This window comes from Gracilinanus agilis, chromosome 1, assembly GCF_016433145.1.
Source record: "Gracilinanus agilis isolate LMUSP501 chromosome 1, AgileGrace, whole genome shotgun sequence".
NCBI classification, from domain to species: domain Eukaryota; kingdom Metazoa; phylum Chordata; class Mammalia; order Didelphimorphia; family Didelphidae; genus Gracilinanus; species Gracilinanus agilis.
The window spans coordinates 66,258,529-66,271,359 of NC_058130.1; the positions used below are offsets into that span (position 1 = coordinate 66,258,529).

Sequence of the window (12,831 nt, forward strand, 5' to 3'; positions counted from 1 at the left end):
GTCTAATCATTTTACAGATGAGAAAACTCAGACCCAGAACAAAATTACTTACTCAGTTTCACAAAACTAATGGAATGAGAAAGTGAGGATTAGAATCCAGGTCTTCTGGCTCATAATCTCCTACTTCCCCACAACACACTTCACAACCCATGTTATATGTCAATATTTTGTGATTAAAAACTAACAAAAAACTGGTTCTGCCAAAAGACAAGTAGCCATTCATAATGTAAATATCATCCATACTGCTTCATTCTCAGCAACAGCCCTATAGCATGTTTCAGAAGAATTCTACCCAGCAGAATACAAATTGCCACCTTATATTTCTTCTCTTCTGGAATATGGGATGATACTGTTGTACTAATCTCAGGTTTTCAGGGTATGAAGAATATTCAGGTGCCTGGGGTCAATGACATCTTTTACCTATTATGTGTCCATCAAGCTATTTTAGAAAGAGATTCAGTCAGTACAAAGAAGAGATAATAGGTAAAGGTAGGGGTCAATATTTTTGCTTGGGTTTTACAAGATAGGAAGCCTATAGAAGGGCCAATTTTCTTTCCCTTTTAACAATTTGGGACTTTTGGTGTGGTGTATCAGAAAGAGCTCTGCAGTGATACAAAAGAAAACAAAATTGAAAGCCATCAGAATTCTGATAAATGTAACAACCAGTCAACATCTGCAGACTGGAGGTGAAATATGCCTCCCTTCCACCTCTCATCAGAAAAGTAGGAGAACTACAGGTTCAGTTTGAGGCATGTGTTCTTAGATGTGACCAATGTGATAGTTTGGTTTGCTAATATATACACGATATTTTATGTATATATATATAAATAAAATTAGTAGGGTAATAAACTGGTTTAATAAGGGAATAGGCTAGAGGTAATAGGGAAATTAAGGCAAGAGGTAAGGTTGTAATAGGGGATAAGGCAGGAAAGGGACTAAAGGTAGTGTGAATAGGGGATAAGGCACTGTGGATAGGGTTTGTGGATCCCTAAGGCAGTAAAGTGGATAAGGAAGGTACAATTGTGAAGTTGGTAAATTGAGGTGGTAGGAGAAGTAAGGGAATGACTGAGTTTAGAGAATATAAACATGGAGGTATAAAGAGTTGCAAGGGAGAGGATGAGATATTTTGGACAGGCAGCTACAGCCTAAGAGACACAGACTGGGACACAGTTTTGAGACAGAGACACTAAAGGGAAACAGACTGAGCCCTTCAAGTAGGAAGGGCACTTCTACAGACAAAGGTTAGGGCCAGCCAAGAATGGCTTGAAACTGACTAAAGGGCTTTCTAGTCAGTTTCTCAGGTTCACAAAGGAAGAGTCCAGAGGAAATATTGAGATTACACTTCCTCCAAAGTGAACGCCTCCAATTCCCTTCAGGACCCAGAGACAATATTATTCCTTTCTCCTCTTCTCCCTCTCTTATCAATCAACTAATGAACTAGCCAAAGGTTTGATTAAGTGGCAAACAGGGTTTATTGAGTTTTAGGGTTGATTGGAAAGGATGGAGGGATACAAGGTAACTCTAACCACCATCTAGAAAAGCTTCAAGTGGGGGAAGGAGACAGGAATGTGAGACTGAGAAAGGACCTGCCTAACTCAGCCCTTAGAGGTTTTATAGCCTAGAGGGTTAGGAAAGTTGGATACAATGATTTAAGAGATAATTTGTAACAAGGGTAAGCCCTATTTGACTATGGGGAAATTAAATCTACCAAGTTTGAAAACTACCACCCAGATCCACCCTCCTTTCAAAACTCACAGAAATTCAGGAAGGGAAAATAATGATTGGGAATATGGGAGGTTAGGGAGAGCCAAAGGAAATAGTTAAGCTAACAAATTTTAAGAGAAAAGCTGCAGAATACAGGCCAGGTTTTTAGTCCAAAGATAGAGCTCAGTTGACCATCCTACTCTCCTCAAGTCTCCAGGGTCAACTGCCACTCCTCAGGATTCTAAACCCTTTTCAACTGTCAGAAGTTCTGCAGTAAAGCTTTGCAGGGTTAATGCACCCTTTTGCACTACAACACACACACACACACACACACACAAAGGTTCTATGGGGGTAGGGAAAGATGTTACCAAGAAAGAATAGCAATTCAGCTGCCAAGTGATTTTTATAAAGGACAATTCTGACTATGATACTCCACTCCTCCTACTCAGTGAGCTCTAGTGGCTATCTGTTACCTTGAAAGATCAAATATGAAGTCCTTTGTTTAGCATTTTAAAGTTGTCATATTCTTCTCCCTTTCTACATCTTTTTTTTTCCTACATTTTTTGCTTTTCTCTTATACTTTCCTCTAGGAAATATCTGATACAGCCACACAGGCTTACTTGCTGTCCCTCCATACAATCTCCCATCTCCCATTTCTGTGTCTTTGTACTTGGTCTGTAATGTTCTCCCTCCTTACCTTACCCATTTAGTTGCCCTGACTTCTTTCAAATCTCAATTCAAGTCCAACCAGTTGCAGCAGGCCTTTCCCAGAGTCCCCAGATCTTGTGTTTTCTCCTCTGAGATTACCTTACATCTAAGATTCTCTACAAACTATGATTATTATCTTGTTTGTACCAAATTATTCACATTTTTCTCCCCTAATAGCCTGTGAACTCCTTGAGGGCCAGGGATGTTTTTAACCTTTCTTTTGTATGATGGTAAAATAGGCCATAAACAACATCCATATGGAGGAATTGTGAGCATTCTTGAGAAAATACACAATGGAGAGGCCCTTCCCTCCCAGAGTCAGAGCAGTACAAATGTGTATATAAAAGGTTTGATAAACACTCTAGGTCTCTGTCTCTATCTCTCTTCCGATCTCTTTCCCTCCCCAAATGCCAGTAGGGATGCCAGAGAGAGGTAATAGGAATAACCATGGCAGTGAAGGCTGCCTTATCTCCCTTTATATAAGGAGATAGCCTCTTATCTCATGGCTACCATAGGGCCATGAATAAGCGATATCTTTGGAGTTTGTCCTTTTTTTAAAATCTCTTTGTGTTTACTCTTTCCTGATCTTAGGTGAATGAACATTAAAGATGGATTGAACCAGGTTACAACCTTGTGAGCTTTGAAAGATCTGAAGAACAGTCCCTTCAGCAACCAGCACCAATAGCAGCAATAAATGAGTAGTGAGCAGCCAGCCCAGAGAAGTGAAATGCTTGACAGCTCAGCAGCCAAAATATCACTGCATAAGGGAAAGAGCAGCTTTTACACTGGCTATGCCCAAAATCCAAAAGTGGATTTGGTGGAAACTCTTGAAAAGGAGGAAAGGATTCCCCAAATTAGGAAATATTCTTGAGGGAGGGGCTTAGGGAGGAGTGTTTTATTATGACTTTAAGTATGAGCCCACTCTTCCTAAGGACTAAATGTGGGTGTAGAGGGGGGAAATGGGCCTGGTTTGGTGGACAGTTTATGTTCTCTCACTGGATCTAGCATTCTTGTCTGCAAAATAAAGTCATTAGATGAGATGATCTCTAAGGTTTCTTCTAAGTCTATGCAAAATTACAACTAGGGAGTAATGGAAAAATAATGATAGCTCACATTACATATAGTACATTTTCCCCACAAGGTAGGTAGTGTAAATACTATTACCCCCATTTTGCAGATGAGGACCCAGGACTTAAAAAGATTAAGTAATTAGTTCATGATTATAAATAGTAAAGCTGTAATTTGAATCCATGTCTTCTGACTCTAAGTCTATCATGCCATCCTAAATAATTATAAAGTGGCTATTTATAAGTGTAGGACAGTGCCTGGCACACAGGTAGACAGGGACTTGTTTCCTCCCCCTTTTTTTTTGCCTTTCTTCCTCAGTACATAGTGCTTTTCAAAAAGTAAGTATGAAACAAATGTTTGCTGATTCTGTATGTGAATGTTTGCTGTATAGTACACACAAGCACATATAAAAATATAATTTAACTCAGAGATTCCTACCAATTCTTCGGGTGGGAAGGAATCTCCTCCAGGCTTCAATAACTGAAAATAAATAGCTGTATGCTATGCTACTCAAAAATCTCAAGAGAAGGCAATTCTGCAGAGCTGAAGAGATAAATAACTGTGCTAAGAACAGTACCACTAAAATTAAAGAAAACATTTTGAATGCATGACTAATAATGTTTCTCTGCAAAGTTAAGCTGGGGGGAAATCACAATCACCAAACACCTCTCAGAATACATTTAGAACAGGCAGACACACATTTACTGTAAGATTCTTCTATCAGATCCAGCTCAAGCTCATTTCAGATACATCACAAGGGAGAGTTCCCTCTCCCTTAGCCCATTTACTCTTGTGGACAAATTTAAGTGAAAATGAATTTTCCAGATTTCATCTACTTTTAGAAAAGAGGACATAGTAAGAAAACTTGCATGTTATCATTTTAGAAAAAAGTGTGGATAAATAACCTCAGAGGAAAAGGCATTCATCTAAAGCCAGATGTTTCTAGTAACTTGTTTCCTTTTTCTGTCCATCAAAACTACTGACAAGTCCAACATAAGAAGATATAAATGCATACATTTTAACATGCTAGCTAATGAATGGCTGTACACGCTCTGCAAAAAGAGGCTCTGAGCACCAATCTTGAAAGTCTCAAGCTGAATCCTGAGAACACCACTGATGCAGTGTCTTGAACTTAGTCATTTCCCCTCAGTTGGCCTCAGTTTTTCATCTGACCAGACATGCTTGTCTAAGGTCCTTCCAATTCTCAGAGGTTGGAATCCAGTCATTCAAGTGAATAGCAAACACTAACACTTCTATTTGCTGACACAATGTTGCAATGGTTCAGCTTCCAACATTGATACTTGAAAGAAGAAATTTCCTTCAAAGATCCCAAGTAAGAAAATTAGCTAAAAGATCTGGAAACTCTAAAACATAGAATCAGATTCAGAGCTGGAAGGGACTTTTTCGATCCTGTAATGCAGTGTTATTATTTAAGAAATAAAAAAACTGAGATCAAGAGACATGAATTGTCCAAGTTAGCACATATAACTTAGAAATAAAACTAGGATTTAAACCTAGGTTCTCAGATTCCAAATCTAACACACTGAACTAAGGGACCTGAATTCAAGAATACCCAATGCCTTGACAGAGAGTCAAGAAATAAGAATTTCTACAAAATCAAGTTCTTGTTTCTTTTATTAAGACACCAGTGGTAAAAGGTAAGATTTAAACCCTGGCAAAAGGAACATCTAGTGGCTAAGTGGTTTGAGAGCCAGGCCTAGAGACCAGAGGTCCTAGTTTCAAATTTTGACCTCAGATACTTCCTAGCTGTGTGACTCTGGGCAAGTTACTTAACCCCCATTGCCTAGTCCTTACCACTCTTCTACCTTAGATCAAATACAATGTGTTAAGCCTAAGATAGAGGGTAAGGGTTTTTAAAAGCAAATGAAAATAAAAATAAAAATAAACCCTGGCAAAGCATCATGAATCTTGAACAATGGCCCAATGGTTTGGATCACTGTAGAGTGAAGAGGTCAAAAACAACAACATCAAACTCAACTCTCTTTTCATTTATATTTCATCTCCAGCAGAATTTGAAAATGATTTAGCATGAATCATACATATAATCACCACTATAACTTTATTATATGAGAGATCTGGAAAGAGTACAGAAGAGAATCAGAAGATGTGGATAAAAAGGCTAGTTCCCCCATTTACTGTCTGTACATTCTTGGGTAAACAACTCTTAGAGTCAGTTTCTACTTCTATAAAGTTGAAGGGCTTAGCCTGCCTGATATTTAAGGTCTTGGAATTTCCAGCTTTGACATTCTATGAGCTATGATCTTTAAGGGGGCTAGTTTTGCTTTTTAATATCTCTACCACATGATAATCACTCCTGCCATGTGACATTTGATTAGGACCAGGTTTTCTCACTTCCTTTTAAGGGACTGCAATAACCAAGTATATTTGGCAAAACATAGTAGCATAATGTATATGTATATAATAGTATATATTGTGTAAAGTATAATAGCAAATAGATAATGGTGGCCAATGGACAGGATTTGGACAGATACTCTTCTGGCTTCTATCGGCAGAGTGAGAGACCTAGCAGTGTTTTCCTGGGATTCAGGCCTAGGTTCTTGTTCCAGAATCATTATAAATATGACAAGAAGCTACCTGCCCTGTACTCCCACATTTCCTCCAAGTTGCAAGTGGGAACTCCTTCAAAAACATTTGTAAAGTGAAGTAATGGGAACTTCATTCAAAATTTGTATGGGGAACTCCTTGAAAAATATTAGCTCAGAGTGTGGCACAGAGAAGGTACTTAATAAATGTTTATTCCCTTCCAAGGTATGTTGCCTCAAGATATCTTCAATTGAAAAAAAGGCCCCGTAATTAGTCATTTTGATTTTGGCCCTTCCAGGTCACAGGCTAGATTCACCTCTATGGTCAGTGACTAAGTATCCTGTGCTCAACTCTGACTTCCCTTGGGAAAGAAAACTGCCTCCACGCAAGCGCAAAACCCAGTCAGGGGCCAGGTCCTTGCCCTCGGCTTGCCCCTGGGGCACCCACAATGCCAGGGCCTGCCAGGCCTTTAATACTGCCTAGGACCAATGCTTGGCCTCTAACTCAGCTCAGCAGTGGTATCTGAGGAAGGCGGGCCCAGCGTCTTTTCCTTCCCACGGTTCTGGGTGGGTGAAAGGCCCTGGCGCATGGCTGCCGAGGAGCCCCACGAGGAGGAGGCCTGGGCACCCACCCAGCCACCATTCTGCCGCTGGCGAGCGAGATCGAGCGGCCTCTCTACTCCCTTTCTCCCTCCAGCGCCAGAGGCGGTGGCGGCAGCGGCAGCACAGCAGCCTCCGCCGCCGCCACGGGTCTAGACTCCTGGTCAGGCCCCTTCCTCTCGCTGCTGGGGGTAGAGGGGGGTTGGAAGAAGCTGGAGCATCCCAAGGGGCGGGGCCGACCCGAATTGCGGCAGAGCCCGGCAGCCCCTCTCGGATCCTCGAGACGCCATGTGCAACCCGCTTAATCCAGCCAACCTGGAGGACTCCTCTCTGGCCCCTCGGGCCCAGCCTTCCCTCCCTGGCCCGGGGGGAACTGTCACCGCAGTCCAGGTCGGCTAAGAAGCACCTGCCCCGGAGCCGCAGGGAGAGAGCACGCGCCGGCTTCCTGCAGCTGAGACTGCGGCCCGGGCCTGCCCCGAACCGACCCTATGGCCTCGCGCACCCCCTTCGCCCCTCTTGGCTGCAGGTCGAACTGCTGCCCCTGCTCGCGGCCCCCAGCGCCAGCTCCAGCCTGCACTCGCTCTCGCTCCCTCCTTCTCCACCTCGGCCCCTGGGGAGGGGATAGGATGGCTGCGAGGAGAGGACGGCTTTTACTGGCTCACTCACCAGCGGTAGCAGCCCTCTGAGGCCTCCAGTGTGAAGTTGATGCGGGTGCCCCGCGTGAAGGGTAGCAGCACTTTGGGTATGTTGAGCTTGGAGGAGGCAGCGCGGTCCCCGGCCAGCGCCGCCAGCAGCAGCAGTAGCAGCAGCAGCGGCGGCGATAGATGCCAGCCCCTTGGCGGCCCTTGGGCCCGAGCTGCCATCATCCCTCCTCCCTTCCTCCCCACCCGGCGCCCGGCTTGCTAGCTCACTAGCTAGCTCGTAATCTCTAGCGGGCTGGCTGGCGCCCTCCCAGCCCTCCCCAGAGCGCCCTACAGCCCAGCCTGAGGACCGCACTGTAGCTGCCCGGGCAGCAGGTGATAAGGCGTGGAGGGGGAGGGGCGTGGGAGATCCCTCCAGATCTAAATGCAACTTCCTGGGCCGTTGGCTGGGCCGGGGTGGAGAGGGCGGGGAGGGGGACTCAGGCGCGGGTTTCTGCCGGGTAGGCGGGCCGAACGGGGTCCCGGACGACCGACCCCGGCAAGGCTAGCGAGGCTGCGCGGGAGGCCCACCCCAAGTCGCAGGCCTGGCCAGCCTTGTTTGTGCAAACTGGAAATCGCGGGAAACGTGGAGGAAGTCCCGAGCGATTCAAAGTTGCCGGGGGAGGGGGAGGTATTCGCCACAGAATCCCAGCCGCAGCCTGTTCGTCCCCTCCTCCTCCCTCCTCACCCCGGCTAATGCGCCACCTGCGGACGCAGCAGCTAGAGCAGCCTAGGGGTGCGCTGAGTTGCTCGCTCAAAAACCTACCGCGGAGGGTGCTCTGGGACTGTACGGAGGAAGGAGAGAGCAGAAAGAAAGGGGAGACACTCTCTGCCCCTTGGGGTTCACGGGGACCCTTAAGAGGCTTACGACTGAGCCGCGGCAGCCTCACCTCCCCTCGAGCATTTGTCCTCGACGAGAGCTGAAGCCCGGGTTGGCTCCGGAAGAGAACTTGAGTCTGGTTGAATGGGAATGGGAATGGAGACGAGAGTCTTGGCATATATTACCCGGGAAGGTAATAGGCAGGTAGAAATTGAGACTCAGGCTATATTGCTCCCATGCGGGAAAATACCTGGTGCTCTCTCCCGTTTTTGAGGGGCACTGATGTCAAATGAGGTTGGGAGGTAGACGTAAGCAACTTATTAAGTCTGCAAATTGAGTTGTGTCCAGTAGAGAAAGGTTTCATTATATTTGCTAAGCCCTGGGATGAGAAGCTCTCTGAACTCAGAGCCTCCATGAGAAAATGAGTTCCAGCTGCCCTTGGGACTTAAAGTAGTGGGGCATTCAAGATTCCACCATAAACGTTTTGCATTGGGTTGTATAGAACTGATGACCCATCCTGTCCTCCCATTGCTTTTCAAATGTGGCCCAACCAATATAGGCTTAAAAAACGTGTCTTTTTTAAAGCTTCCTTTAACTAACCACTAGCTTCTCTGATGGTGGAAAGCCAGAGGAGATGAGATTCCAAGGCACCAGATAGATGACTGGGGAAAGAATCTCAGTGGACTAAATATTCTCCTAAGGTCCCATCCAGCTATAACATAAATGAAATAGAAAACTGAGCAGGCTCAATCTCCAAGGAAGGCTGCGTGGTTCTGACATTTTCTCAGACACTTCTGGCCCCAGCTCTAACTACCCCCACATTCTGGGCATAAACCAAAGTATTGCAGCTCTTGAAGCATATGAGTTCCAGAAAGTTCCAAATAGTAAGCCAGTGAGATTGGGCCCTCTCTGCCCCCTTCTCTCTGGCTGCAGAGGCAGTACCAAAAGTTCCAAATAGTGAATTGTTACTTGAATTTTTAAAAGTATACTAGTAGAGGGGCAGCTGGGTAGCTCAGTGGATTGAGAGTCAGGCCTAGAAACAGGAGGTCCTAGGTTCAAAGCCGGCCTCAGACATTTCCCAGCTGTGTGACCCTGAGAAAGTCACTTGACCCCCATTGCCCACCCTTACCACTCTTCCACCAAGGAGCCAACACAGAAGTTAAGGGTTTAAAAAAAAAAGTATACAGAGTGCTGAAGTGGGAGAGAGGGAGGAGAACAAGGGTTAAAAGAGGGTAGGAAGAGGTAGAAATTGTTGCCTTAATCCTATTGGGTAGTCTCCTAATAAAAATGACCCCTCAGAAACCCCAGTGCAAACTACTTTATAAATCCTAATCATGATGGATGACCTAGTTTAATCAAAGCAATCTCAGATTTTTATCAGAGTTGAGACATGCAACTTTGCAATTGGAATTTCCCCTGTGTTTATACTTTTTCTCTAATATTATATCATTATACTTATAGTATTTATCCTCCAAACTGCACAGATAGATGCTATTTGATTCATCCAATTAGCCTGGCTGTTATGAGCCATTTAATAGCTTTAATCCATATATTTAACTGACTTTTTTCCCTGGTAAATATTTTATCAGGGCTAATTCTGTGGAGTCCTACAAAAGCAGTAAAATAGTTTCTGCACTTACCATTGGCTCCCATTTCAAAAAAACCTTTCATTTCTTCAGATACTGAGTCAGCACCCTTCTTCCTGCTAAGGAAAGAAAAGGGAGGACCATATGAATAAAATACAGTTCAATAGCACACACATAATCAGTTGGAGAAGTTGAAAATACTGCTATGTGTACCAAAAAAAAAAAAAAAAAGGCACAATGTAACCAAAATTCTATTTGTTGGCACAAAAATTTCCCAACCTTTCCTTCCAAAGTATATGCCTATAGCCTTTGCTTTGTCCCCCAATGGACCTGGCATTATTATATTAAGCAAATAATCTTGCCTACAACCAAGGGCTATCCTTAGAGAGTAGTTTACCCTGAAGTGGATAAAGGCCTCTGAGTGAAAACATCTCCCCCATTGCCTGTTGTCATTAAAAATTCATTGATTTGGGTTTCTAAGATTTTATAATCTTCACAACCCCCCACAATTAAAATATAAATATTAAAGCCTTAGGATATGATTCTTAATACCTTAGTGAATATTAAATGGGATATAAGAGATCCTTCACTTTATATCCTTTGTTAGTTTTGTATGTGTAATATGTGTATTCAATCATGACAGTGGGGAATATGAAAATATATATTGCATGAAAGTAGTGATATAACGTATATTGGACTATTTTCTGCCTTGGGGAGGGAGGAAGAGAAACTGAATTGCAAAATGTCAGAAAACACTTGTCAAAAATCGTTTCTACGAGTAATTGAAGAATTAAATTAAATAATAAAAAAAGAGGATAGAGCCATGAGAGGGATCAGAAAGGGTTTGTACGGATGGCTTAGAGGAGTAGAAAAAAACTATCAACTCCTAGTCAGGCGAGAAAGGGATGGCATTAAACCAAAATCAAGTAACCTGGGCTCCAGGCTCCAAACCTGCTATGTAGGTAAAATAAATTTGCCCTGGTTCTCAGTTTCCTCATCTGTAAAATAATTGTTTATTCATAGTGCTTTATGTTAGGGGAAAAAGCACCTTATAATTATCCTATTATATAGGTGTTAGGAATAGAATTATGCCCATTTTTCAGATAAGGAAACCAAGGCTTAATGAAAGGAAATAATTTATCCAAAGAATAAGTGGTAGTGCCAGAATTTGAAGCCAGATCTTCTGATTCAATCTACTACCTCACTTTACTGCTAAAAAAATGTAGGTAGAAGTAGCTGAATATACTGGAAAGAACACTTTGAGTTCAAATTCTATTGCTACTAGTTACAGAGCCAGAGGCTAGTTATTTTACCCTCAATCTCAGTGTCCTTATCTATAAATGAAGGATTCAAAATAGACTCAATTGAAATCAACCATAATGTTTGACTTATACCTACAATACAGGGCACTGAGGGGAGTGGGGGACTCAAAGGTGGAAAACAAAGTCATTGACCTCTGGGAACTGAGCCATGAAGAGAGAAAAAGATTTCAAGAAGCAGAATTGTAGAGAAAATGTGTTCTAGATATGGGGGGCAGTGGGGAGGGCAGCTCATAAAAATTCATGGAAGCCAAGATATAAAGGAACAGCAAGTAGTCCCATTTGCCTGGAACTGCGTGAAGAAGAATAGATTGAAATAAGGCTAGAAAAGTAGATTGGAACCAATTTGTGGCAAGCCTTCAATGCTAAGCTAAGGAATTGGTATTTTATCCTGAAGGTAAATGGTGAGTTTCTAAAAGTTTCTGATCAGTGGAATGACACGTTCAGATCTTTGCACTAAGAATATTTAGGCCACTGTATGAGAAAGCTATTCCAATAGAAAGAGGTCAAGAGAACCTGAATGAGAGTGGTAGATGTGGAAATTGAGAGGAAAAGATAGAGAAGAAAAGTATTGACAAATTCACAGCTACTACCTTCTCTGTGACTTTAAAGTGCCCTTTTACCTCTGAGATTTTCTTGTTCTGTTCACAATTTTGATTCAGCAATCCTGCTCAGCATCTCTCCTCTAAAATACACATTCCCCTTATTATAGCATATCATCAAGATCCCCCTTCCATCACTATGTCCTTCAATGCTGTCTCACATGAAAAGATGGCCTTTTTACCAAGGCCAACATAAGCATTTTCTTTAACAGATTGTCTCCTGTGTCATTCTTACTCTCTCACTAATAAACTTCAAACTCTTCCTAACTACTGGGTTGCTCTTCTTCCTAGAAAAACATTAATGCCTCCTTCATCCTCACTTGATTCATCCATCCCTGCTAACTGTTGTCCCTTATCTTCCCTTTTATGGCTCAATTCCTTAAGAAGGCTATCTGTAGTTGATGCTTCCTCATCTTTTCTTCTCACCCTATTTATTCTTAATCTTCTGGAATTTGGCTTCTGACCTCATCATGTAACGGAAATTTCTCTCTCCAGAGTTACCAATAAATTTCTTAATAACAAAATTGCCTTTTCTTAGTTATAGCCCTTTCTGATCACTCTGTAGTCTTTGAGGCTGTCAGTCACCCTTTTCTTCTTTCTATTCTCTTCTCTATCTAGACTTTTATGACACTACTCTCCCTTGGTTCTCTTCCTATCTGTCAGATTGCTCCTTCTCAGTATCCTTTATTGCATCTTCATCCAGGTCATGTCCACTAAACACGAGTATCCCGCAATGTTCTCTCAGACTATCTTCCCTTCTCCCTTAATATAATTTGGCTTGGTGATCAGCTAGTGAATTCAAGTGTCATCTCATTACTAATGATTCCCAGATCTCCTTATCCAACCCTAAATTCTAGTCTCTCATATCCCTCTGTCTATTGTACATCTTTAACTAGATGTTTCTTTTGTTATTTAAACAACATATCTAAACCTGAACTCCTCTCCCTGCCCCCCACAGTCAAGAGTGCCACCATTCATGTTTCAGTTTCATATGTAGATAGAATCCTCAATTATTCACTCTTTCTGTCTTATCCAATCAAGTCAAATCCTGTCAATTCTACCTTTTTAACATTTCTCATTTAGATCTTCTTTTCTTATACTGCTACCATTATGGTACAGGCCTTTATCATCTCACACATGAACTATTGAAATATGCTTCTGGTTAGCCTCCCTTACTCAA

At 42.7% G+C, this 12,831-nt stretch overlaps 1 protein-coding gene across 1 annotated transcript in view; it reads right to left on the minus strand.

Moving 5' to 3' along the window:
- Nucleotides 1–7,510, minus strand: part of NUP210 (nucleoporin 210) — a 168,472-nt gene extending 160,962 nt beyond the window's left edge. Inside the window, exon 1 of the mRNA XM_044676266.1 lies at nt 7,311–7,510. Within this exon, the coding sequence (XP_044532201.1) occupies nt 7,311–7,510 (200 nt within the window). The remainder of the gene's footprint in view (nt 1–7,310) is intronic.
- Nucleotides 7,511–12,831: the final 5,321 nt, after the last annotated feature.